At 46.7% G+C, this 25,660-nt stretch overlaps 1 protein-coding gene across 2 annotated transcripts in view; it reads left to right on the forward strand.

Annotated features, from left to right (window-relative positions):
* The window catches only part of entrep2 (endosomal transmembrane epsin interactor 2), a 146,942-nt gene that overhangs the window by 53,648 nt on the left and 67,634 nt on the right, over positions 1-25,660 (forward strand). For both annotated transcript variants that reach the window (XM_036980675.2, XM_090238529.1), the window contains exon 2: positions 6,484-6,540. In XM_036980675.2, coding sequence (XP_036836570.2) covers positions 6,484-6,540 — 57 coding nt within the window. The remainder of the gene's footprint in view (positions 1-6,483; positions 6,541-25,660) is intronic.

Consider the following 25,660-nt stretch of genomic DNA (forward strand, 5'->3'; position numbering starts at 1 on the left):
ATGTAAAATCATCTTCCCTCGATTTGGTCACTGTTCAAAACAAAAAAATCTTACTGTGTAGGCATTAACATGCTTAATTATGTAGACAGTAGGCATGTTACAGTGATAAGATGTGTACATTTGGGCGGACAATAGGTATTGGCTCCTGCACACTGTATATACAACTCTATGTTCTTTTCGGGTGTTCTCCCTTTTTGTCATTGCTAATCTGCAGTCAGGGAGTCACTCAGCACATTTTGATTGGACAAGATAAATAATCCTCCTGAGCTAAATGAGTAATGATCTGCTAGTCTCACTGATCTTCAGCCCTCATCTAAAATGGGTCAAATGTGAATAACACTGTGAATTTAACATCTCCCAAATATTCTTACTTTACATCCATTGGAGCTCTGTAAAACAGTAGGCTAGATGTCATGTATTGTCATGTTGTGTGTTTCTGTCCTTTCCCTTCACCCTGTCTCCCTCTGCTGGTCGTTGTTAGGTTACCTTTTCTCCCCCTCTTTCCCCCAGCTGTGCCTTGTCTCCTCCTAACTACCCATTCACCCCGTTTCCCACCTGTTCCCTTTTTCCCTCTGATTAGGTCCCTATATCTCTCTCTGTTTTTGTTCCTGTCCTTGTCGGATTCTTGTTTGTTGTGTTTCATGCCTGAACCAGACTATCGTCCTGTTTGCTGTAACCTTGTCCTGTCCTGTCGGAATCTGCCGGTCTATCTGAGCCTACCTATGTTTGGTTATTAAAGAAGCTCTGTTTAAGTTAGTTCGCTTTTGGGTCCTCATTCACTCACCGTAACAGAAGAATCCGACCAAGAATGGACCCAGCGACTTCGGATCCTCTCCACTCAGCCGTCGAGATCCAGGGAGCGATGCTAGGCAGACACAAGCAGGAATTGTCTGCTGCTCGACATGCCGTTGAGACCCTGGCCACCCAAGTCTCCAACCTCACAGAACAGGTTCACCATCTCCGCCTCGATCCACCGGCCACTTCCAGGGCTTTCGAATCTCCGGAGCCCAGAATCAATAACCCGCCGTGTTACTCTGGGGAGCCCACTGAATGCCGCTCGTTCCTCACCCAGTGTGATATTGTGTTTTCTCTCCAGCCCAACACTTACGCCAGGAGCACTGCTCGTGTCGCCTACGTCATATCTCTCCTTACTGGACGGGCTCGTGAGTGGGGCACGGCAATCTGGGAGGCAAGGGCTGAGTGTACTAACCAGTATCAGGACTTTAAGGAGGAGATGATACGGGTTTTTGATCGATCTGTTTTTGGGGAGGAGGCTTCCAGGGCCCTGTCTTCCCTATGTCAAGGCAATCGATCCATAACTGACTACTCTATTGAGTTTCGCACTCTTGCTGCCTCCAGTGGCTGGAACGAGCCGGCTTTGCTCGCTCGTCTTCTGGAGGGTCTCCGCGCAGAGGTAAAGGATGAGATTCTCTCCCGGGAGGTTCCTTCCAGCGTGGATTCCTTGATTGAACTCACTATTCGCATTGAGCGACGGGTTGATCTTCGTCACCGAGCTCGTGGAAAGGAGCTCGCGTTCTCCGTTGCCCCCCTCTCCGCATCACTACCATCTTCCTCTGCCGGCTCGGGAGCTGAGCCTATGCAGCTGGGAGGTATCCGCATCTCGACTAAGGAGAGGGAACGGAGAATCACCAACCGCCTCTGTCTCTATTGCGGTTCTGCTGGCCATTTTGTCACTTCATGTCCAGTAAAAGCCAGAGCTCATCAGTAAGCGGAGGGCTACTGGTGAGCGCTACTACTCCTGTCTCTCCTTCAAGATCCTGCACTACCTTGTCGGTCCATCTACGCTGGACCGGTTCGTCAGCTTCCTGCAGTGCCTTAATAGACTCTGGGGCCGAGGGCTGTTTTATGGACGAGACCTGGGCTCGGGAACATGACATTCCTCTCAGACAGTTAAGGGAGTCCACGGCCTTGTTCGCCCTGGATGGTAGTCCTCTCCCCAGGATTCAGCGTGAGACGCTACCTTTAACCCTCACTGTTTCTGGTAATCATAGCGAAACCATTTCTTTTTTGATTTTTCGTTCACCTTTTACACCTGTTGTTTTGGGCCATCCCTGGCTAGTTTGTCATAATCCTTCCATTAATTGGTCTAGTAATTCTATCCTCTCCTGGAACGTCTCTTGTCATGTGAAATGTTTAATGTCTGCTATCCCTCCTGTTTCCTCTGTCTCTTCTTCACAGGAGGAGCCTGGTGATTTGACAGGGGTGCCGGAGGAATATCACGATCTGCGCACGGTGTTCAGTCGGTCCAGGGCCACCTCTCTTCCTCCACACCGGTCGTATGATTGTAGTATTGATCTCCTTCCGGGAACCACTCCCCCCCGGGGTAGACTATACTCTCTGTCGGCTCCCGAACGTAAGGCTCTCGAGGATTATTTGTCTGTAGCTCTTGACGCCGGTACCATAGTCCCCTCCTCCTCTCCCGCCGGAGCGGGGGTTTTTTTTGACAAGAAGAAGGACGGGTCTCTGCGCCCCTGCATAGATTATCGAGGGCTGAATGACATAACAGTTAAGAATCGTTATCCGCTTCCTCTTATGTCCTCACCCTTCGAGATCCTGCAGGGAGCCAGGTTTTTCACTAAGTTGGACCTTCGTAACGCTTACCATCTCGTGCGCATCAGGGAGGGGGACGAGTGGAAGACGGCGTTTAACACTCCGTTAGGGCACTTTGAATACCGGGTTCTTCCTTTCGGCCTCGCTAACGCTCCAGCTGTCTTTCAGGCATTAGTCAATGATGTCCTGAGAGACATGCTGAACATCTTTGTTTTCGTTTACCTTGACGATATCCTGATTTTTTCACCGTCACTCCAGATTCATCTTCAGCACGTTCGACGTGTCCTCCAGCGCCTTTTAGAGAATTGTCTTTTTGTGAAGGCTGAGAAGTGCACTTTTCATGCCTCCTCCGTCACATTTCTCGGTTCTGTTATTTCCGCTGAAGGCATTAAGATGGATCCCGCTAAGGTCCAAGCTGTCATTGATTGGCCCGCCCCTAAGTCACGCGTCGAGCTGCAGCGCTTTCTCGGCTTCGCGAACTTCTATCGTCGTTTCATCCGTAATTTCGGTCAGGTGGCAGCTCCTCTCACAGCCCTTACTTCTGTCAAGACGTGCTTTAAGTGGTCCGTTTCCGCCCAGGGAGCTTTTGATCTCCTCAAGAATCGTTTTACATCCGCTCCTATCCTTGTTACACCTGACGTCTCTAGACAGTTCGTTGTCGAGGTTGACGCGTCAGAGGTGGGCGTGGGAGCCATTCTTTCTCAGCGCTCCCTCTCTGACGACAAGGTCCACCCATGCGCGTATTTTTCTCATCGCCTGTCCCCGTCGGAACGTAACTATGATGTGGGAAACCGCGAACTGCTCGCCATCCGGTTAGCCCTAGGCGAATGTCGACAGTGGTTGGAGGGGGCGACCGTTCCTTTTGTCGTTTGGACTGACCATAGGAACCTTGAGTACATCCGTTCTGCCAAACGACTTAATGCGCGTCAGGCGCGTTGGGCGCTGTTTTTCGCTCGTTTCGAGTTCGTGATTTCTTATCGTCCGGGCTCTAAGAACACCAAGCCTGATGCTTTATCTCGTCTCTTCAGTTCTTCAGTAGCCTCCACTGACCCCGAGGGGATTCTCCCTGAGGGGCGTGTTGTCGGGTTGACTGTCTGGGGAATTGAGAGGCAGGTAAAGCAAGCGCTCACTCACACTCCGTCGCCGCGCGCTTGTCCTAGGAACCTTCTTTTCGTTCCCGTTCCTACTCGTCTGGCCGTTCTTCAGTGGGCTCACTCTGCCAAGTTAGCCGGCCACCCTGGCGTTCGGGGTACGCTTGCTTCCATTCGCCAGCGTTTTTGGTGGCCCACCCGGGAGCATGACACGCGTCGTTTCGTGGCTGCTTGTTCGGTCTGCGCGCAGACTAAGTCCGGTAACTCCCCTCCTGCCGGCCGTCTCAGGCCGCTTCCCATTCCCTCTCGACCGTGGTCTCACATCGCCTTAGATTTTGTCACCGGACTGCCTTCGTCAGCGGGGAAGACTGTTATTCTTACGGTTGTCGATAGGTTCTCTAAGGCGGCTCATTTCATTCCCCTTGCTAAGCTTCCTTCTGCTAAAGAGACGGCACAAATCATCATCGAGAATGTTTTCAGAATTCATGGCCTTCCGTCAGACGTCGTTTCGGACAGAGGTCCGCAATTCACGTCTCAATTTTGGAGGGAGTTTTGCCGTTTGATTGGGGCTTCCGTCAGTCTCTCTTCCGGCTTTCACCCCCAGTCTAACGGTCAAGCAGAACGGGCCAATCAGACTATTGGTCGCATCTTACGCAGTCTTTCTTTTCGCAACCCTGCGTCTTGGTCAGAACAGCTCCCCTGGGCAGAATACGCCCACAACTCGCTTCCTTCGTCTGCGACCGGGCTATCTCCTTTTCAGAGTAGCCTCGGGTACCAGCCTCCTCTGTTCTCATCTCAGTTCGCCGAGTCCAGCGTCCCCTCCGCTCAGGCTTTTGTCCAACGTTGCGAGCGCACCTGGAAGAGGGTCAGGTCTGCACTTTGCCGTTATAGGACGCAGACTGTGAGGGCTGCTAATAAGCGTAGAACTAAGAGTCCTAGATATTGTCGCGGTCAGAGAGTTTGGCTCTCCACTCAGAACCTTCCCCTTAAGACGGCTTCTCGCAAGTTGACCCCGCGGTTCATTGGTCCGTTCCGTATTTCTCGGGTCATTAATCCTGTCGCAGTTCGACTTCTTCTTCCGCGATACCTTCGTCGCGTCCACCCGGTCTTCCATGTCTCCTGTATTAAGCCCGTTCTTCGCGCCCCCGCTCGTCTTCCCCCCCCCCCCCATCCTTGTCGAGGGCGCACCCATCTACAGGGTCCGCAGGATTTTGGACATGCGTCCTCGGGGCCGTGGTCACCAGTACCTCGTTGATTGGGAGGGGTACGGTCCTGAGGAGAGGAGTTGGGTTCCCTCTCGGGACGTGCTGGACCGTGCGCTGATCGAGGATTTCCTCCGTTGCCGCCAGGTTTCCTCCTCGAGTGCGCCAGGAGGCGCTCGGTGAGTGGGGGGGTACTGTCATGTATTGTCATGTTGTGTGTTTCTGTCCTTTCCCTTCACCCTGTCTCCCTCTGCTGGTCGTTGTTAGGTTACCTTTTCTCCCCCTCTTTCCCCCAGCTGTGCCTTGTCTCCTCCTAACTACCCATTCACCCCGTTTCCCACCTGTTCCCTTTTTCCCTCTGATTAGGTCCCTATATCTCTCTCTGTTTTTGTTCCTGTCCTTGTCGGATTCTTGTTTGTTGTGTTTCATGCCTGAACCAGACTATCGTCCTGTTTGCTGTAACCTTGTCCTGTCCTGTCGGAATCTGCCGGTCTATCTGAGCCTACCTACGTTTGGTTATTAAAGAAGCTCTGTTTAAGTTAGTTCGCTTTTGGGTCCTCATTCACTCACCGTAACACTAGATCCCAGGCAGTTTTGTCAACGGGCGCACAGCCCCAGTAGTCTGACGGAATCAGGTGCAAAATGGTGGTATTTATGTGCAGGTGCAGAAGGTGAGCTGGAACTAAGGAATATGGACAATGGCCATTACATAATGCATGTCACAAATATTAGGACATACGCATTCAAAGAATAATGATATTAGGAAAATACCCCTCAACTGAGAAAATTGAAATGATTGAATATGCAGATGTGACGCTCCCCAAAGCAGTTCAGGTCAGCGATACAAAGTAACTTTAAACTAATAATAAACAATCAAATGTTTTACTCATATGTGATTTTTATGTAACAACCGCAATGCATGTTAGAACAACGCAATGCATGTTAGTAACAACAGGAATATGCCTGAAAAGGTTAGCAACATAAACAAACATTAGCATTTGCAATCTGTGTTTGTGTAAAATGAGGGGACAGTGTTGGAGTGGGCGCTCTCCAGTGCGTATCGTCACTCACCGTCTGCTTCAGTGTGTTTTCAGTATTTTTTTTTATTTTTGAGTATCAGCCAAAGACATAAACAAGTCAAGATGGCTATAACAATAGAGGGGATTGGTTTGCCCTTGTTCATGAAAGGCTGCCTGTAGGTCTGATGTCTTTCCAGCTGAACTCGGGGATTCAGAGAGAGGCTAGTGTGTAAAAGAGAGGTGATGGAGAGGGGGTGAGTGAGAGAAGCTAGGTGGGTGGGGGAGTGTTGTTGGTTAATGGTGGGTGAAGGAGGGTGAAGGAGAGAGAATGTAGAGAAACAGAATGCTGGAGGCAAATAGAACACCAGATATGAAGTTCATTTTTTTTACTGTGATACTGTGATGTGTCAACTCACACCAAGGAGATATCATCACAATCCAAGATCACACCATAGTGAACCATACGGAAAAACCTAGTACCCATGTCTGTCTTTCCCCTTTCTTTCACATGCGGGGACTGTTCATGACCATGTTGGTTATCCTAACTGTTGTACTGCGTTTTCTTCCCTTCCACTGACCTATAGTGTTGTTCTCTTTCAGGTGCTGCTGTCTGGACTGATAGGAGTGGTGTCATGGAAGAGGCCTCTCTCTTTGGTGGTGAGTGATAGTCTAACTCTAACTTCCTGATCTGACCTAACCTTCTCGGAGGGGATATTTGCCCACATATTTGCCAAGCCCTCTCCAGGGCAACTAGTTTTCAGTGGTGTAAATGTCACGACTCCGACCGAAGGTGGCTCCCCTTCCCGTTCGGGTGGCGCTCGGCGGTCGTTGTCGCCGACCTACTAGCTGCCACTGATTCTTATGTGTTTATTGAGTACACCTGTTTATGAGTTGGTTGTAATTAGTGAGGCTTTATTAGTCTGCCGGCCCGCCTGTTTCTTTGTGCGGGATTGATGGTTGTAACCCTGGTGTTTGCTATAGATTACGTGTTCGTGTATTTAGTGCTAGACTGTTTTCGTTCCCTGTGTCTGGGGCATTTGGTTTGAGCACCCGAAAGTGGGGTGGCCGTGATTCACCGTGTGTGCATTAAAGTAACACTTTATTGAACTCTCTGCTTTCCTGCGCCTGATTTCACCCTCACGACACCCAGGACCTTACAGTAAAGTACTTAAGTAAATTTACTTTGAAGTACTACTTAAATAGTTTTTGGGGGTATCTGTACTTTACTTTACTATTTATATTTTTGTTAACTTTTACTTTTACTCCATTACATTCCTAAAGAATATAATACATGACACCCAAAAGTAGTCTTTACATTTTGAATGCTTAGCAGGACAGGAAATTTGTCTAATTTACTCACTTAAAGAGAAAATCCCTGGTCATCCCTACTGCATCTGATCTGGTGGACACACTAAACACAAATGCTTTGTTTGTAAATTATGTCTGAGTGTTGGAATGTGCCCCTGGCTATCCATAAATGTAAAAAACAAGAAAATCGTGCCGTCTGGTTTTCTTAATATAAGGAATTTGAAATGATTTATACTTTTACTTTTCATACTTAAGTATATTTTAGCAATTACATTTACTTTTGCTACTTAATAACCTCTTTGGGCTGAGATCCCGCTAACGGGATCGATATGACAACAGCCAGTGAAAGTGCAGGGCGCCAAATTCAAACAAACAGAAATCTCATAATTAAAATTCCTCAAACATACAAGTATTTTACACCATTTTAAAGATACACTTCTTGTTAATCCCACCACAGTGTCCGATTTCAAATAGGCTTTACGGCGAAAGCACCACAAACGATTATGTTAGGTGAGTGCCGAGTCACAGAAAAACACAGCCATTTTCCCAGCCAAAGAGAGGAGTCACAAAAAGCAGAAATAGAGAAATTAATCACTAACCTTTGATGATCTTCATCAGATGACACTCATAGGACTTCATGTTACACAATACATGTATGTTTTGTTCGATAAAGTTCATATTTATATACAAAAATCTCAGTATACATTGGCACGTTATGTTCAGTAGTTCCAAAAACATCCGGTGATTTTGCAGAGAGCCACATCAATTTACAGAAATACTCATCATAAATGTTGATGAAAATACAAGTGTTATACATGGAACTTTAGATAAACGTCTCCTTAATGCAACCGCTGTATCAGATTTCAAAAAAGCTTTACAGAAAAAGCACACCATGCAATAATCTGAGTACAGCGCTCAGAGTGTAGTCAACAGAAGTTGTTGTGTAGTCAACAGAAGTCAGAAATAGCATTATAAATATTTACTTACCTTTGATGATCTTCATCAGAATGCACTCCCAGGAATCCCAGTTCCACAATAAATGTTTGATTTGTTCGATAAAGTTCATAATTTATGTCGAAATACCTCCTTTTTGTTTGCGCGTTCAGTACACAATCCAAACTCACGACATGTGGGCAAGTCCATGTGAAAGTTCAGACGAAAAGTCATATTACAGTTCGTAGAAACATGTCAAACGAAGTATAGAATCAATCTTTAGGATGTTTTTAACATAAAGCTTCAATAATGTTCCAATTGGAGAATTCCTTTATCTTTAGAATTGCAATGGAACAGAGCTAACTCTCACGTGAGCGCGCGAGACTGAGCTCGTGGCACTCTGCCAGACCTCTGACTCAATCCCCTTTCATTCGCCTCCACTGCACAGTAGAAGCATCAAACAAGGTTCTAAAGACTTGACATCAAGTGGAAGCCTTAGGAAGTGCAATATGACCAATATCCCACTGTATGTTCCATAGGGAATGAGTTGAAAAACTACAAACCTCAGATTTCCCACTTCCTGGTTGGATTTTTTCTCAGGTTTTTGCCTGCCATATGAGTTATGTTATACTCACAGACATCATTCAAACAGTTTTAGAAACTTTAGAGTGTTTTCTATGCAAATCTAAATAATATGCATATATTAGCAACTGGGCATGAGTAGCAGGCAGTTTACTCTTGGCACCTTATTTATCCAAGCTACTCAATACTGCCCCCAGCCATAAGAAGTTTTAAGTATATTTAAAACCAAACACTTTTTTACTTTTACTCAAGTAGGATTTTACTAGGTGACTGTAAGGGTTGTGGAACTGGTGGCAGTGAAGTCACACACAGGAGAGCAGAAATAGGTAATAATCGGTGCAGTTTAATTTAAAAACCAACGTCAATAAAAAAAGAACATACATGGGTACAAAACTCGACGCGCAACAGTAACATAGTGCACAAGCACTTACAAACAAACAATTCCACACAAGGACATGGGGGAACAGAGGGATAAATACACAGCACTTAATGAGGGAAATGGAAACCAGGGGTGTAGGAAAACAAGACAAACAAATGGAAAAAGAAAAGTGGATCGACGATGGCTAGAAGACCAGTGACGCCGACCGCCAAACACCTCCCGAACAACGAGAGGAAACGACTTTGGTGGAAGTCGTGACAGTACCCGCCCTTGACGCGCGGCTCCAGAAGCGCACCGACACCGACCTCAGGGACGACCCGGAGGGCAAGGTGCAGGGTGATGCTGGAGATGGTGGAACTCCAGCAGCATTGAAGGGTCCGACACGTCCTCCACAGGAACGCAGCATATCTCCTCCGGACCGTACCCCACGAGGTACTGAAGGTCCCTTGCACGATGTCTCGAATCCAGTATGGATCGAACGGAGTACGCTGGGGCCCCCTCGATGTCCAGAGGGGGCGGAGGAACCTCCCGCACCTCAGACTCCTGGAGCGGGCCAGCCACCACCGGCCTGAAGAGAGACACATGGAACGAGGGGTTAATACGGTAATCGGGGGGAGTTGTAACCTGTAACTCACCTCGTTCAGTCTCCTCAGGACTTTAAATGGCCCCACAAAACGCCGACCCAGCTTCCGGCAGGACAGGCGGAGGGGCAGGTTTTGGGGGCTCACTGCGGTGACGGTCTGCGCCGGCTTTCTGGCGCAGCACGGCGCACTGAAGGTGAACATGGGCGGCATCCCATGTTTCCTCCGTGCGCTGGAACCAGTCGTCCACCGCAGGAGCCTCGGTCTGACTCTGATGCCAAGGAGCCAGAACTGGCTGATACCCCAGTACGCACTGGAAGGGGGAGAGGTTAGGCGAGTTCTGGGCCATCTCTGCCCAGGGCAAGAACGCTGCCTAGTCCCCCGGCCGGTCCTGGCAATAAGACCTCAGAAACCTACCCACATCCTGGTTTACTCTTTCCACCTGCCCGTTACTCTCGGGGTGTAAACCCGAGGAAAGGCTGATCGAGAGTCCCAGACGTTCCATGAACGCCCTCCAGACCCTCAAAGTGAACTGGGGACCCCGATCAGACACTATGTTCTCAGGCACCCCGTAGTGCCGGAAGACGTGTGTAAACAAGGCCTCCGCAGTCTGTAGGGCCGTAGGGAGACCAGGCAGAGAGAGGAGACGGCAGGACTTAGAGAAACGATCCACAACGACCAGGATCGTGGTGTTTTCCTGTGATGGGGGAGATCGGTCAGGAAATCGATCGACAGGTGTGACCATGGCCGCTGTGGAACGGGTAAGGGGTGTAGCTTACCTCTGGACAGGTGCCTAGGAGCCTTACACTGGGCGCACACCGAGCAGGAGGAAACATAAACCCTCACATCGTTAGCCAAAGTGGGCCACCAGTACTTCCCACTCCAACAAGACAGCGCACCGTTTGACCGATGCCTGGATGTCCAGAGGAGGGTGACGTGTGGGCCCAATAGATCAGCCGGTCACGGACAGCTGACGGACATACAGATGCCCAGGGGACACTGGAGGGGAGCGGGCTCTGCATGCAACGCCTGCTCAATGTCCGTGTCCAGCTCCCACACTACCGGCGCCACCAGGCAGGAGGCCGGGAGTATGGGGGTGGGATACATGGGCCGCTCCTCTGTGTCATACAGCCGGGACAATGCGTCTGCCTTGGCGTTCTGGAAACCTAGTCTGTAAGAAGGGTGTAAACAAAATGGGTGAAAAACATGGCCCACCTAGCCTGGCGAGGGTTCAGTCTCCTCGCCGCCCGGATGTACTCCAGATTGCGGTGGTCTGTCCAGATGAGAAAGGGGTGTTTAGCCCCCTCAAGTCAATGTCGCCACGCCTTCAAAGCCTTGACGACAGCCAACAGCTCCCGGTCCCCCACATCATAGTTTCGCTCTGCTGGGCTGAGCTTCCTCGAGAAGAAGGCACAGTGGCAGAGTTTTGGTGGCAGTTACCCGAGCGCTGAGAGAGCACGGCTCCTATCCCAGCCTCGGACGCGTCCACCTCCACTATGAATGCCAAAGAAGGATCCGGATGGGGCAGCACACGAGGTAAACTGAGCCCTCAGGTGACCAAAGGCCCTGTCCACCTCAGCCGACCACTGCAAACGTACCGGCCTCACCTTCAGCAGTGAGGTAATGGGAGCCGCTACCTGACCAAAACCCCAGATAAACCTCCGGTAGTAATTGGCAAACCCTAGAAACCGCTGCACCTCCTTTACCGTGGTGGGAGTCGGCCAATTACGCACCGCTGAGGTGCGGTCACTCTCCATCTTCACGCCTGAGGTGGAAATGTGGTACCCTTGGAAGGAGACGGACTGTTGGAAGTTCACCCGCCGCTCTGCTCTCACCCGGAAACGACGGGGGAAATCCTCAAAGTGGTCCAGCACCGCATCTCCTTCCACCCGGACGGCATTGGCCGACACTAGGGCTTTCCCCGAGAGACAGGAGACGAGGGCGGACACCCTCTCACGGCACGAAGGAGCCGGGTGGACGGTTGCCAAGTACAACTCCAACTGCAGCAGGAAACCCTGGCAAAGGGCAGCCGTCCCATCATACTCCCCGGGGAGGGTGAGGCGAATCCCACTGGAACCGGGTGCAGGGGGAGTGAGTAGTGGAGGCCCCTGTTGTGCCGGGGGAGGCGCTGGAGGAACTCCCTGTCTCTCCCAGCGGTCCATGGTGGCACCGAGATGGTGGATCATCGCCTCTTGCTCCAGGACGCGCTCCTCGACCCCTATACCAGGGGCACTTGCTCCTGCTGACTCCATATGGGTGGCTGTGAAGTCAGACGCAGGAGAGCAGAAATAGGTAATAGGCTGAAAAAAAATGGGCTGAAATGCTTCAAGCAGCACAGAAATGACAGATATGTGTGTGCTCAGGCATCTTTACAATGAGTTTTAATTCCTCATAAGTAGTTGTTTTTCTTTGTTTGTAATGCCGGAGGGTTGTATCAAAAACACTATACTGTCTTCAGAAACAGCTATGTTGTAGGTCCTTAAACAGTGCCTTGCAGAGTATTCATCCCCTTGGCGTTATTCCTATTTTGTTGCATTACAACCTGTAATTTAAATTGATTTTTATTTGGATTTCATGTAACGGACATACACAAAATAGTCCAATGTGGTGAAGTGAAATTTTAAAAATTACTTGTTTCAAAAAAAGTCAAAAGAATTTAAAACAGAAAAGTGGTGCGTGCATATGTATTCATCCCCTTTGCTATGAAGCCCCTAAATAAGATCTGGTGCAACCAATTCATTTCAGAAGTCACATAGTTAGATTGCACACAGGTGGACTTTATTTAACTAAGTGTCACATGATCTGTCACATGATCTCAGTATATATACACCTGTTCTGAAAGGCCCCAGAGTCTGCAACACCACTAAGCAGGCGGCACCACCAAGCAAGCGGCACCATGAAGACCAAGGAGCTCTCCAAACAGGATAGGGACAAAGTTGTGGAGAAGTACTGATCAGGGTTGGGTTACAAAAAAATATCAGACAGAAACTTTGAACATCCCACAGAGCACCATTAAATCCATTATTAAAAAATGGAAAGAATATGGCACCACAACAAACCTGCCAAGAGAGGGCTGCCCACCAAAAATCACAGACCAGGCAAGGAGGGCATTAATCATAGAGGCAAAAATGAGACCAGAGATAACCCTGAAGGAGCTGCAAAACTACACAGCGGAGATTGGAGTATCTGTCCATAGGACCACTTTAAGCCATACACTCCACAGAGCTTGGCTTCATGGAAGAGTGGCCAGAAAAAAAGCCGTTGCTTAAAGAAAAAAATATGCAAACACGTTTGGTGTTCGCCAAAAGGCACGTGGGGGACTCCCAAAACATATGGAAGAAGGTACTCTGGTCAGATGAGACTAAAATGGAGCTTTTTGTCCATCAAGAAAAATGCTATTTATTGTGCAAACCCAACACATCTCATCACCTCGAGAACACCATCCCCACAGTGAAGCATGGTGGTGGCAGCATCATGCTGTGCGGATGTTTTTCCTCGGCAGAGACTGGGAAAATGGTCAGAATTGAAGGAATGATGGATGGCACTAAATACAGGGAAATTCTTGAGGGACACCTGTTTCAGTCTTCCAGATATTTGAGACTGGGACGGAGGTTCACCTTCCAACAGGACAATGACCCTAAGCATACTGCTAAAGCAACACTCAAATGGTTTAATGGGAAACATTTAAATGTCTTGGAATGGCCCAGTCAAAGCCCAGACCTCAATCCAATTGAGAATCTGAGGTATGACTTAAAGATTGCTGTACACCAGCGGAACCCATCCAACTTGAAGGAGCTGGAACAGTTTTTCTTTGAAGAATGTGCAAAAATCCCAGTGGCTAGATGTGCCAAGCTTATAGAGACATACCCCAAGAGATTTGCAGCTGTAATTGCTGCAAAAGGTGGCTCTACAAAGTATTGACTTTGGGAGGGTGAATAGTTATGCACACTCAGGTTTTCTGTTTTTTTGTCTTATTTCTTGTTTATTTCACAATACATATTTAGCATCTTCAAAGTGGTAGACATGTTGTGTAAATCAAATTATACAAACCCTCCAAATATCAATTTTAATTGTAAGGCAACAAAATAGGAAAAATGCCAAGGGGGGTGAATACTTTCGCAAGCCACTGTAGTATGCAATGAACCATGTGTCACTCCTACTCAGTAGTCACTATCATCACCATTCTCCTCAGGACAGAGAGAAGAGAACCTCTCACTGCTACGAACCTCATGTGTATAATTCTCTAATTTGACATTTTTGCCATGTTAGACACAATCACCATACAATGTTTTCTCAGAGTTGCTCAGCTGTGTAATGAATTTCTCTTTCCAGATGGCTTATGACAGAAATCACTATCAGAGTCTCTGAGATGCCTAAAAGGGGGATCTAATAGCCTGTCATGTTAGACTACATTCAAACCTGTGTTCGTAGCCTCTGCTCATTGTGGATTTACAGTAGCTCCTAGTCTGGTGGGCAGCCTGAGAATGGGATGTAAAATGTATGCATTGAGTCTGCAATGTGCTGCCAACCATTGGTTTCATATATAATAGCAGCATGGCTTGAGAATGCTGCCTGAATTTCTGATGTGTCTCTTTGCTTGTGGACGTGTGAGGATCCATCCAGTCAGTGGGCCGTATGTTGGTGGTAGTGGTGCATTGAGGACATGCGTGGAGCCAGTCAGTCAGTGTGTTGTTAGTGATGTGGTGCTTGCAGTTTGCTGTAATTAGTGTTAGTGGTGTGTCGTGTCTGCAGTGTGCTGTAATTAGTGTTTGTGATATTGGTGTCTGCAGTGTGCTGTAATTAGTGTTAGTGGTGTGTCGTGTCTGCAGTGTGCTGTAATTAGTGTTAGTGGTGTGTCATGTCTGCAGTGTGCTGTAATTAGTGTTAGTGGTGTGTCGTGTCTGCAGTGTGCTGTAATTAGTGTTAGTGGTGTGTCGTGTCTGCAGTGTGCTGTAATTAGTGTTAGTGGTGTGTGGTGCCTGCAGTGTGCTGTAATTAGTGTTAGTGGTGTGGTGTCTGCAGTGTGCTGTAATTAGTGTTAGTGGTATGGTGTCTGCAGTGTGCTGTAATTAGTGTTATAGTGGTGTCTTCAGTGTTCCTTGATTTGTGTAAGTGGTGTGTTGTGTCTGCAGTGTGCTGTAATTTGTGTTAGTAATGTGGTGTTTGCAGTGTGCTGTATATAGTGTTAGTGATATTGGTGTCTTCAGTGTGCTGTAATTAGTGTTAGTGGTATGGTGTCTGCAGTGTGCTGTAATTAGTATTAGTGGTGTCTTCAGTGTTCTGTGATTTGTGTTAGTGGTGTGTGCTGTAATTAGTGTTAGTGGTGTGGTGTCTGCACTGTGCTGTAATTAGTATTAGTGGTGTGTGGTGTCTGCAGTGTGCTGTAATTAGTGTTAGTGATATTGGTGTCTGCAGTGTGCTGTAACTAGTGTTAGTGATGTGGTATCTGCAGTGTGCTGTAATTAGTGTTAGTGGTGTAGTGTCTGCTGTGTGCTGTAATTCGCGTTAGTGGTGTCTTCAGTGTTCTGTGATTTGTGTTAGTGGTGTGTGCTGTAACAAGTGTTAGTGGTGTGTGCTGTAATTAGTGTTAGTGGTGTCTTCAGTGTTCTGTGATTTGTGTTAGTGGTGTGTGCTGTCTGCAGTGTGCTGTAATTAGTGTTAGTGGTGTGGTGTCTGCAGTGTTCTGTAATTATTGTTAGTGGTGTGGTTTCTGCAGTGTGCTGTAATTTGTGTTATGCATGTGGTGTCTGCAGTGTGCTGTAATTTGTGTTAGTGATGTGGTGCCTGCAGTGTGCTGTAATTAGTGTTAGTGGTGTGTGGTGCCTGCAGTGTGCTGTAATTAGTGGTGTGGTGTCTGCAGTGTGTTGTAATTAGTGTTCGTAGTGTGGTGTCTGCAGTGTGCTGTAATTCGTGTTAGAGGTGTGGTGTCTGCAGTGTGCTGTAATTCATGTTAGTGGTGTGGTATCTGCAGTGTGCTGTAATTAGTGTTAGTGGTATGGTGTCTGCAGTGTGCTGTAATTAGTGTTAGTACTGTCTGCAGTGCGCTCTAATTAGTGTTAGTGGTGTGATGTCTAGAGTGTGCTGTAATTAGTGTTAGTTGTGTGGTGTCTGCAGTGTGCTGTAATTAGTGTTAGTGATGTGGTGTCTGCAGTGTGCTGTAATTCGTGTTAGTTATATGGTGCCAGCTGTGTGCTGTAATTAGTGTTAGTTATATGGTGCCAGCTGTGTGCTGTAATTAGGTTTAGTGGTGTGTGGTGTCTGCAGTGTGCTGTAATTAGTGTTAGTTATGTGTGGTGTCTGCAGTGTGCTGTAATTAGTGTTAGTGGTGTGTGGTGTCTGCAGTGTGCTGTTATTAGTGTTAGTGGTGTTTGGTGTCTGCAGTGTGCTGTAATTAGTGTTAGTGGTGTGTGGTGTCTGCAGTGTGCTGTAATTCGTGTTAGTGGTGTGTGGTGTCTGCAGTGTGCTGTAATTAGTTTTAGTTATGTGTGGTGTCTGCAGTGTGCTGTAATTAGTGTTAGTTATGTGTGGTGTCTGCAGTGTGCTGTAATTAGTGTTAGTTATGTGTGGTGTCTGCAGTGTGCTGTAATTAGTGTTAGTGGTGTGTGGTGTCTGCAGTGTGCTGTAATTAGTGTTAGTGGTGTGTGGTGTCTGCAGTGTGCTGTAATTCGTGTTAGTGGTGTGTGGTGTCTGCAGTGTGCTGTAATTAGTGTTAGTTATGTGTGGTGTCTGCAGTGTGCTGTAATTAGTGTTAGTTATGTGTGGTGTCTGCAGTGTGCTGTAATTAGTGTTAGTGGTGTGTGGTGCCTGCAGTGTGCTGTAATTAGTGTTAGTGTTGTGGTGTCTGCAGTGTGCTGTAATTAGTGTTAGTAGTGTGGTGTCTGCAGTGTGCTGTAATTCATGTTAGAGGTGTGGTGTCTGCAGTGTACTGTAATTCATGTTAGTGGTGTGGTATCTGCAGTGTGCTGTAATTAGTGTTAGTGTTGTGGTGTCTGCAGTGTGTTGTAATTAGTGTTAGTAGTGTGGTGTCTGCAGTGTGCTGTAATTCGTGTTGGAGGTGTGGTGTCTGCAGTGTGCTGTTATTAGTGTTAGTGGTGTTTGGTGTCTGCAGTGTGCTGTAATTAGTGTTAGTGGTGTGTGGTGTCTGCAGTGTGCTGTAATTCGTGTTAGTGGTGTGTGGTGTCTGCAGTGTGCTGTAATTAGTTTTAGTTATGTGTGGTGTCTGCAGTGTGCTGTAATTAGTGTTAGTTATGTGTGGTGTCTGCAGTGTGCTGTAATTAGTGTTAGTTATGTGTGGTGTCTGCAGTGTGCTGTAATTAGTGTTAGTGGTGTGTGGTGTCTGCAGTGTGCTGTAATTAGTGTTAGTGGTGTGTGGTGTCTGCAGTGTGCTGTAATTCGTGTTAGTGGTGTGTGGTGTCTGCAGTGTGCTGTAATTAGTGTTAGTTATGTGTGGTGTCTGCAGTGTGCTGTAATTAGTGTTAGTTATGTGTGGTGTCTGCAGTGTGCTGTAATTAGTGTTAGTGGTGTGTGGTGCCTGCAGTGTGCTGTAATTAGTGTTAGTGTTGTGGTGTCTGCAGTGTGCTGTAATTAGTGTTAGTAGTGTGGTGTCTGCAGTGTGCTGTAATTCATGTTAGAGGTGTGGTGTCTGCAGTGTACTGTAATTCATGTTAGTGGTGTGGTATCTGCAGTGTGCTGTAATTAGTGTTAGTGTTGTGGTGTCTGCAGTGTGTTGTAATTAGTGTTAGTAGTGTGGTGTCTGCAGTGTGCTGTAATTCGTGTTGGAGGTGTGGTGTCTGCAGTGTGCTGTAATTCATGTTAGTGGTGTGGTATCTGCAGTGTGCTGTAATTAGTATTCGTGGTATGGTGTCTGCAGTGTGCTGTAATTAGTGTTAGTACTGTCTGCAGTGCGCTCTAATTAGTGTTAGTGGTGTGATGTCTACAGTGTGCTGTAATTCGTGTTAGTGGTGTGTGGTGTCTGCAGTGTGCTGTAATTAGTGTTAGTTATGTGTGGTGTCTGCAGTGTGCTGTAATTAGTGTTAGTTATGTGTGGTGTCTGCAGTGTGCTGTAATTAGTGTTAGTTATGTGTGGTGTCTGCAGTGTGCTGTAATTAGTGTTAGTGGTGTGGTGTCTGCAGTGTGCTGTAATTAGTGTTAGTAGTGTGGTGTCTGCAGTGTGCTGTAATTCGTGTTAGAGGTGTGGTGTCTGCAGTGTGCTGTAATTCATGTTAGTGGTGTGTGGTGCCTGCAGTGTGCTGTAATTAGTGTTAGTTATGTGTGGTGTCTGCAGTGTGCTGTAATTAGTGTTAGTGGTGTGTGGTGTCTGCAGTGTGCTGTTATTAGTGTTAGTGGTGTTTGGTGTCTGCAGTGTGCTGTAATTAGTGTTAGTGGTGTGTGGTGTCTGCAGTGTGCTGTAATTCGTGTTAGTGGTGTGTGGTGTCTGCAGTGTGCTGTAATTAGTTTTAGTTATGTGTGGTGTCTGCAGTGTGCTGTAATTAGTGTTAGTTATGTGTGGTGTCTGCAGTGTGCTGTAATTAGTGTTAGTTATGTGTGGTGTCTGCAGTGTGCTGTAATTAGTGTTAGTGGTGTGTGGTGTCTGCAGTGTGCTGTAATTAGTGTTAGTGGTGTGTGGTGTCTGCAGTGTGCTGTAATTCGTGTTAGTGGTGTGTGGTGTCTGCAGTGTGCTGTAATTAGTGTTAGTTATGTGTGGTGTCTGCAGTGTGCTGTAATTAGTGTTAGTTATGTGTGGTGTCTGCAGTGTGCTGTAATTAGTGTTAGTGGTGTGTGGTGCCTGCAGTGTGCTGTAATTAGTGTTAGTGTTGTGGTGTCTGCAGTGTGCTGTAATTAGTGTTAGTAGTGTGGTGTCTGCAGTGTGCTGTAATTCATGTTAGAGGTGTGGTGTCTGCAGTGTACTGTAATTCATGTTAGTGGTGTGGTATCTGCAGTGTGCTGTAATTAGTGTTAGTGTTGTGGTGTCTGCAGTGTGTTGTAATTAGTGTTAGTAGTGTGGTGTCTGCAGTGTGCTGTAATTCGTGTTGGAGGTGTGGTGTCTGCAGTGTGCTGTAATTCATGTTAGTGGTGTGGTATCTGCAGTGTGCTGTAATTAGTGTTCGTGGTATGGTGTCTGCAGTGTGCTGTAATTAGTGTTAGTACTGTCTGCAGTGCGCTCTAATTAGTGTTAGTGGTGTGATGTCTACAGTGTGCTGTAATTCGTGTTAGTGGTGTGTGGTGTCTGCAGTGTGCTGTAATTAGTGTTAGTTATGTGTGGTGTCTGCAGTGTGCTGTAATTAGTGTTAGTTATGTGTGGTGTCTGCAGTGTGCTGTAATTAGTGTTAGTTATGTGTGGTGTCTGCAGTGTGCTGTAATTAGTGTTAGTGGTGTGGTGTCTGCAGTGTGCTGTAATTAGTGTTAGTAGTGTGGTGTCTGCAGTGTGCTGTAATTCGTGTTAGAGGTGTGGTGTCTGCAGTGTGCTGTAATTCATGTTAGTGGTGTGTGGTGCCTGCAGTGTGCTGTAATTAGTGTTAGTTATGTGTGGTGTCTGCAGTGTGCTGTAATTAGTGTTAGTGGTGTGTGGTGTCTGCAGTGTGCTGTTATTAGTGTTAGTGGTGTTTGGTGTCTGCAGTGTGCTGTAATTAGTGTTAGTGGTGTGTGGTGTCTGCAGTGTGCTGTAATTCGTGTTAGTGGTGTGTGGTGTCTGCAGTGTGCTGTAATTAGTTTTAGTTATGTGTGGTGTCTGCAGTGTGCTGTAATTAGTGTTAGTTATGTTTGGTGTCTGCAGTGTGCTGTAATTAGTGTTAGTTATGTGTGGTGTCTGCAGTGTGCTGTAATTAGTGTTAGTGGTGTGTGGTGTCTGCAGTGTGCTGTAATTAGTGTTAGTGGTGTGTGGTGTCTGCAGTGTGCTGTAATTCGTGTTAGTGGTGTGTGGTGTCTGCAGTGTGCTGTAATTAGTGTTAGTTATGTGTGGTGTCTGCAGTGTGCTGTAATTAGTGTTAGTTATGTGTGGTGTCTGCAGTGTGCTGTAATTAGTGTTAGTGGTGTGTGGTGCCTGCAGTGTGCTGTAATTAGTGTTAGTGTTGTGGTGTCTGCAGTGTGCTGTAATTAGTGTTAGTAGTGTGGTGTCTGCAGTGTGCTGTAATTCATGTTAGAGGTGTGGTGTCTGCAGTGTACTGTAATTCATGTTAGTGGTGTGGTATCTGCAGTGTGCTGTAATTAGTGTTAGTGTTGTGGTGTCTGCAGTGTGTTGTAATTAGTGTTAGTAGTGTGGTGTCTGCAGTGTGCTGTAATTCGTGTTGGAGGTGTGGTGTCTGCAGTGTGCTGTAATTCATGTTAGTGGTGTGGTATCTGCAGTGTGCTGTAATTAGTGTTCGTGGTATGGTGTCTGCAGTGTGCTGTAATTAGTGTTAGTACTGTCTGCAGTGCGCTCTAATTAGTGTTAGTGGTGTGATGTCTACAGTGTGCTGTAATTCGTGTTAGTGGTGTGTGGTGTCTGCAGTGTGCTGTAATTAGTGTTAGTTATGTGTGGTGTCTGCAGTGTGCTGTAATTAGTGTTAGTTATGTGTGGTGTCTGCAGTGTGCTGTAATTAGTGTTAGTTATGTGTGGTGTCTGCAGTGTGCTGTAATTAGTGTTAGTGGTGTGGTGTCTGCAGTGTGCTGTAATTAGTGTTAGTAGTGTGGTGTCTGCAGTGTGCTGTAATTCGTGTTAGAGGTGTGGTGTCTGCAGTGTGCTGTAATTCATGTTAGTGGTGTGGTATCTGCAGTGTGCTGTAATTAGTGTTAGTGGTATGGTGTCTGCAGTGCGCTGTAATTAGTGTTAGTGGTGTGGTGTCTGCAGTGTGCTGTAATTCGTGTTAGAGGTGTGGTGTCTGTAGTGTGCTGTAATTAGTGTTAGTGGTGTGATGTCTGCAGTGTGCTGTAATTAGTGTTAGTTATATGGTGCCAGCTGTGTGCTGTAATTAGTGTTAGTTATATGGTGCCAGCTGTGTGCTGTAATTAGGTTTAGTGGTGTGTGGTGTCTGCAGTGTGCTGTAATTAGTGTTAGTTATGTGTGGTGTCTGCAGTGTGCTGTAATTAGTGTTAGTGGTGTGTGGTGTCTGCAGTGTGCTGTTATTAGTGTTAGTGGTGTGTGGTGTCTGCAGTGTGCTGTAATTAGTGTTAGTGGTGTGTGGTGTCTGCAGTGTGCTGTAATTCGTGTTAGTGGTGTGTGGTGTCTGCAGTGTGCTGTAATTAGTGTTAGTTATGTGTGGTGTCTGCAGTGTGCTGTAATTAGTGTTAGTTATGTGTGGTCTCTGCAGTGTGCTGTAATTAGTGTTAGTGGTGTGTGGTGTCTGCAGTGTGCTGTAATTCGTGTTAGTGGTGTGTGGTGTCTGCAGTGTGCTATGATTAGTGTTAGTAATGTGTGGTGTCTGCAGTGTGCTGTAATTAGTGGTGTGTGGTGTCTGCAGTGTGCTGTAATTAGTGTTAGTTGTGTGGTGTCTGCAGTGTGCTGTCATTTGTGTTATTGGTGTGTGGTGTCTGCAGTGTGCTGTAATTAGTGGTGTGTGGTGTCTGCAGTGTGCTGTAATTAGTGTTAGTTGTGTGGTGTCTGCAGTGTGCTGTAATTCGTGTTATTGGTGTGTGGTGTCTGCAGTGTGCTGTAATTAGTGTTAGTGGTGTGTGGTGTCTGCAGTGTGCTGTAATCCGTGTTAGTGGTGTGGTGTCTGCAGTGTGCTGTAATTCGTGTTAGTGGTGTGGTGTCTGCAGTTTGCTGTAATTCTTGTTAGTGGTGTGGTGTCTGCAGTGTGCTGTAATTGGTGTTAGTGGTTTGGTGTCTGCAGTGTTCTGTAATTTGTGTTAGTGGTGTGGTGTCTGCAGTGTGCTATGATTAGTGTTAGTTATGTGTGGTGTCTGCAGTGTGCTGTAATTAGTGTTCGTTGTGTGTGGTGTCTGCAGTGTGCTGTAATTAGTGGTGTGTGGTGTCTGCAGTGTGCTGTAATTAGTGTTAGTTGTGTGGTGTCTGCAGTGTGCTGTAATTCGTGTTAGTTGTGTGGTGTCTGCAGTGTGCTGTAATTTGTGTTAGTGGTGTGGTGTCTGCAGTGTACTGTAATTAGTGTTAGTGGTGTGGTGTCTGCAGTGTGCTGTAATTCGTGTTATTAATGTTGTGTCTGCAGGGTTCTGTAATGAGTTAGTGGTGTGGTGTCTGCAGTGTGCTGTAATTCGTGTCAGAGGTGTGGTGTCTGCAGTGTGCTGTAATTCGTGTTAGTGATGTGGTGTCTTCAGTGTGCTGTAATTCGTGTCAGAGGTGTGGTGTCTGCAGTGTGTTGTAATTTGTGTTAGTGGTGTGATATCTGCAGTGTGCTGTAATTAGTGTTAGTTGTGTGCTGTCTGCATTGTGCTGTAATTTGTGTTAGTGGTGTGTTGTGTCTGCAGTGTGCTGTAATTAGTGTTAGTTATGTGGTGCCAGCAGTGTGCTGTAATTCCTGTTATTGGTGTGTGGTGTCTGCAGTGTGCTGTTATTAGTGTTAGTGGTGTGTGGTGTCTGCAGTGTGCTGTAATTAGTGTTAGTGGTGTGTGGTGTCTGCAGTGTGCTGTAATTCGTGTTAGTGGTGTGTGGTGTCTGCAGTGTGCTGTAATTAGTGTTAGTTATGTGTGGTGTCTGCAGTGTGCTGTAATTAGTGTTAGTTATGTGTGGTCTCTGCAGTGTGCTGTAATTAGTGTTAGTGGTGTGTGGTGTCTGCAGTGTGCTGTAATTCGTGTTAGTGGTGTGTGGTGTCTGCAGTGTGCTATGATTAGTGTTAGTAATGTGTGGTGTCTGCAGTGTGCTGTAATTAGTGGTGTGTGGTGTCTGCAGTGTGCTGTAATTAGTGTTAGTTGTGTGGTGTCTGCAGTGTGCTGTCATTTGTGTTATTGCTGTGTGGTGTCTGCAGTGTGCTGTAATTAGTGGTGTGTGGTGTCTGCAGTGTGCTGTAATTAGTGTTAGTTGTGTGGTGTCTGCAGTGTGCTGTAATTCGTGTTATTGGTGTGTGGTGTCTGCAGTGTGCTGTAATTAGTGTTAGTGGTGTGTGGTGTCTGCAGTGTGCTGTAATTCGTGTTAGTGGTGTGGTGTCTGCAGTGTGCTGTAATTCGTGTTAGTGGTGTGGTGTCTGCAGTTTGCTGTAATTCTTGTTAGTGGTGTGGTGTCTGCAGTGTGCTGTAATTGGTGTTAGTGGTTTGGTGTCTGCAGTGTTCTGTAATTCGTGTTAGTGGTGTGGTGTCTGCAGTGTGCTATGATTAGTGTTAGTTATGTGTGGTGTCTGCAGTGTGCTGTAATTAGTGTTTGTGGTGTGTGGTGTCTGCAGTGTGCTGTAATTAGTGGTGTGTGGTGTCTGCAGTGTGCTGTAATTAGTGTTAGTTGTGTGGTGTCTGCAGTGTGCTGTAATTCGTGTTAGTTGTGTGGTGTCTGCAGTGTGCTGTAATTTGTGTTAGTGGTGTGGTGTCTGCAGTGTACTGTAATTAGTGTTAGTGGTGTGGTGTCTGCAGTGTGCTGTAATTCGTGTTATTAATGTTGTGTCTGCGGGGTTCTGTAATGAGTTAGTGGTGTGTTGTCTGCAGTGTGCTGTAATTCGTGTCAGAGGTGTGGTGTCTGCAGTGTGCTGTAATTCGTGTTAGTGATGTGGTGTCTTCAGTGTGCTGTAATTCGTGTTAGAGGTGTGGTGTCTGTAGTGTGCTGTAATTAGTGTTAGTGGTGTGATGTCTGCAGTGTGCTGTAATTAGTGTTAGTTATATGGTGCCAGCTGTGTGCTGTAATTAGTGTTAGTTATATGGTGCCAGCTGTGTGCTGTAATTAGGTTTAGTGGTGTGTGGTGTCTGCAGTGTGCTGTAATTAGTGTTAGTTATGTGTGGTGTCTGCAGTGTGCTGTAATTAGTGTTAGTGGTGTGTGGTGTCTGCAGTGTGCTGTTATTAGTGTTAGTGGTGTGTGGTGTCTGCAGTGTGCTGTAATTAGTGTTAGTGGTGTGTGGTGTCTGCAGTGTGCTGTAATTCGTGTTAGTGGTGTGTGGTGTCTGCAGTGTGCTGTAATTAGTGTTAGTTATGTGTGGTGTCTGCAGTGTGCTGTAATTAGTGTTAGTTATGTGTGGTCTCTGCAGTGTGCTGTAATTAGTGTTAGTGGTGTGTGGTGTCTGCAGTGTGCTGTAATTCGTGTTAGTGGTGTGTGGTGTCTGCAGTGTGCTATGATTAGTGTTAGTAATGTGTGGTGTCTGCAGTGTGCTGTAATTAGTGGTGTGTGGTGTCTGCAGTGTGCTGTAATTAGTGTTAGTTGTGTGGTGTCTGCAGTGTGCTGTCATTTGTGTTATTGGTGTGTGGTGTCTGCAGTGTGCTGTAATTAGTGGTGTGTGGTGTCTGCAGTGTGCTGTAATTAGTGTTAGTTGTGTGGTGTCTGCAGTGTGCTGTAATTCGTGTTATTGGTGTGTGGTGTCTGCAGTGTGCTGTAATTAGTGTTAGTGGTGTGTGGTGTCTGCAGTGTGCTGTAATCCGTGTTAGTGGTGTGGTGTCTGCAGTGTGCTGTAATTCGTGTTAGTGGTGTGGTGTCTGCAGTTTGCTGTAATTCTTGTTAGTGGTGTGGTGTCTGCAGTGTGCTGTAATTGGTGTTAGTGGTTTGGTGTCTGCAGTGTTCTGTAATTTGTGTTAGTGGTGTGGTGTCTGCAGTGTGCTATGATTAGTGTTAGTTATGTGTGGTGTCTGCAGTGTGCTGTAATTAGTGTTCGTTGTGTGTGGTGTCTGCAGTGTGCTGTAATTAGTGGTGTGTGGTGTCTGCAGTGTGCTGTAATTAGTGTTAGTTGTGTGGTGTCTGCAGTGTGCTGTAATTCGTGTTAGTTGTGTGGTGTCTGCAGTGTGCTGTAATTTGTGTTAGTGGTGTGGTGTCTGCAGTGTACTGTAATTAGTGTTAGTGGTGTGGTGTCTGCAGTGTGCTGTAATTCGTGTTATTAATGTTGTGTCTGCAGGGTTCTGTAATGAGTTAGTGGTGTGGTGTCTGCAGTGTGCTGTAATTCGTGTCAGAGGTGTGGTGTCTGCAGTGTGCTGTAATTCGTGTTAGTGATGTGGTGTCTTCAGTGTGCTGTAATTCGTGTCAGAGGTGTGGTGTCTGCAGTGTGTTGTAATTTGTGTTAGTGGTGTGATATCTGCAGTGTGCTGTAATTAGTGTTAGTTGTGTGCTGTCTGCATTGTGCTGTAATTTGTGTTAGTGGTGTGTTGTGTCTGCAGTGTGCTGTAATTAGTGTTAGTTATGTGGTGCCAGCAGTGTGCTGTAATTCCTGTTATTGGTGTGTGGTGTCTGCAGTGTGCTGTTATTAGTGTTAGTGGTGTGTGGTGTCTGCAGTGTGCTGTAATTAGTGTTAGTGGTGTGTGGTGTCTGCAGTGTGCTGTAATTCGTGTTAGTGGTGTGTGGTGTCTGCAGTGTGCTGTAATTAGTGTTAGTTATGTGTGGTGTCTGCAGTGTGCTGTAATTAGTGTTAGTTATGTGTGGTCTCTGCAGTGTGCTGTAATTAGTGTTAGTGGTGTGTGGTGTCTGCAGTGTGCTGTAATTCGTGTTAGTGGTGTGTGGTGTCTGCAGTGTGCTATGATTAGTGTTAGTAATGTGTGGTGTCTGCAGTGTGCTGTAATTAGTGGTGTGTGGTGTCTGCAGTGTGCTGTAATTAGTGTTAGTTGTGTGGTGTCTGCAGTGTGCTGTCATTTGTGTTATTGCTGTGTGGTGTCTGCAGTGTGCTGTAATTAGTGGTGTGTGGTGTCTGCAGTGTGCTGTAATTAGTGTTAGTTGTGTGGTGTCTGCAGTGTGCTGTAATTCGTGTTATTGGTGTGTGGTGTCTGCAGTGTGCTGTAATTAGTGTTAGTGGTGTGTGGTGTCTGCAGTGTGCTGTAATTCGTGTTAGTGGTGTGGTGTCTGCAGTGTGCTGTAATTCGTGTTAGTGGTGTGGTGTCTGCAGTTTGCTGTAATTCTTGTTAGTGGTGTGGTGTCTGCAGTGTGCTGTAATTGGTGTTAGTGGTTTGGTG

Source organism: Oncorhynchus mykiss, chromosome 6, assembly GCF_057628025.1.
Source record: "Oncorhynchus mykiss isolate SJ-2025 chromosome 6, ASM5762802v1, whole genome shotgun sequence".
Taxonomy (NCBI): domain Eukaryota; kingdom Metazoa; phylum Chordata; class Actinopteri; order Salmoniformes; family Salmonidae; genus Oncorhynchus; species Oncorhynchus mykiss.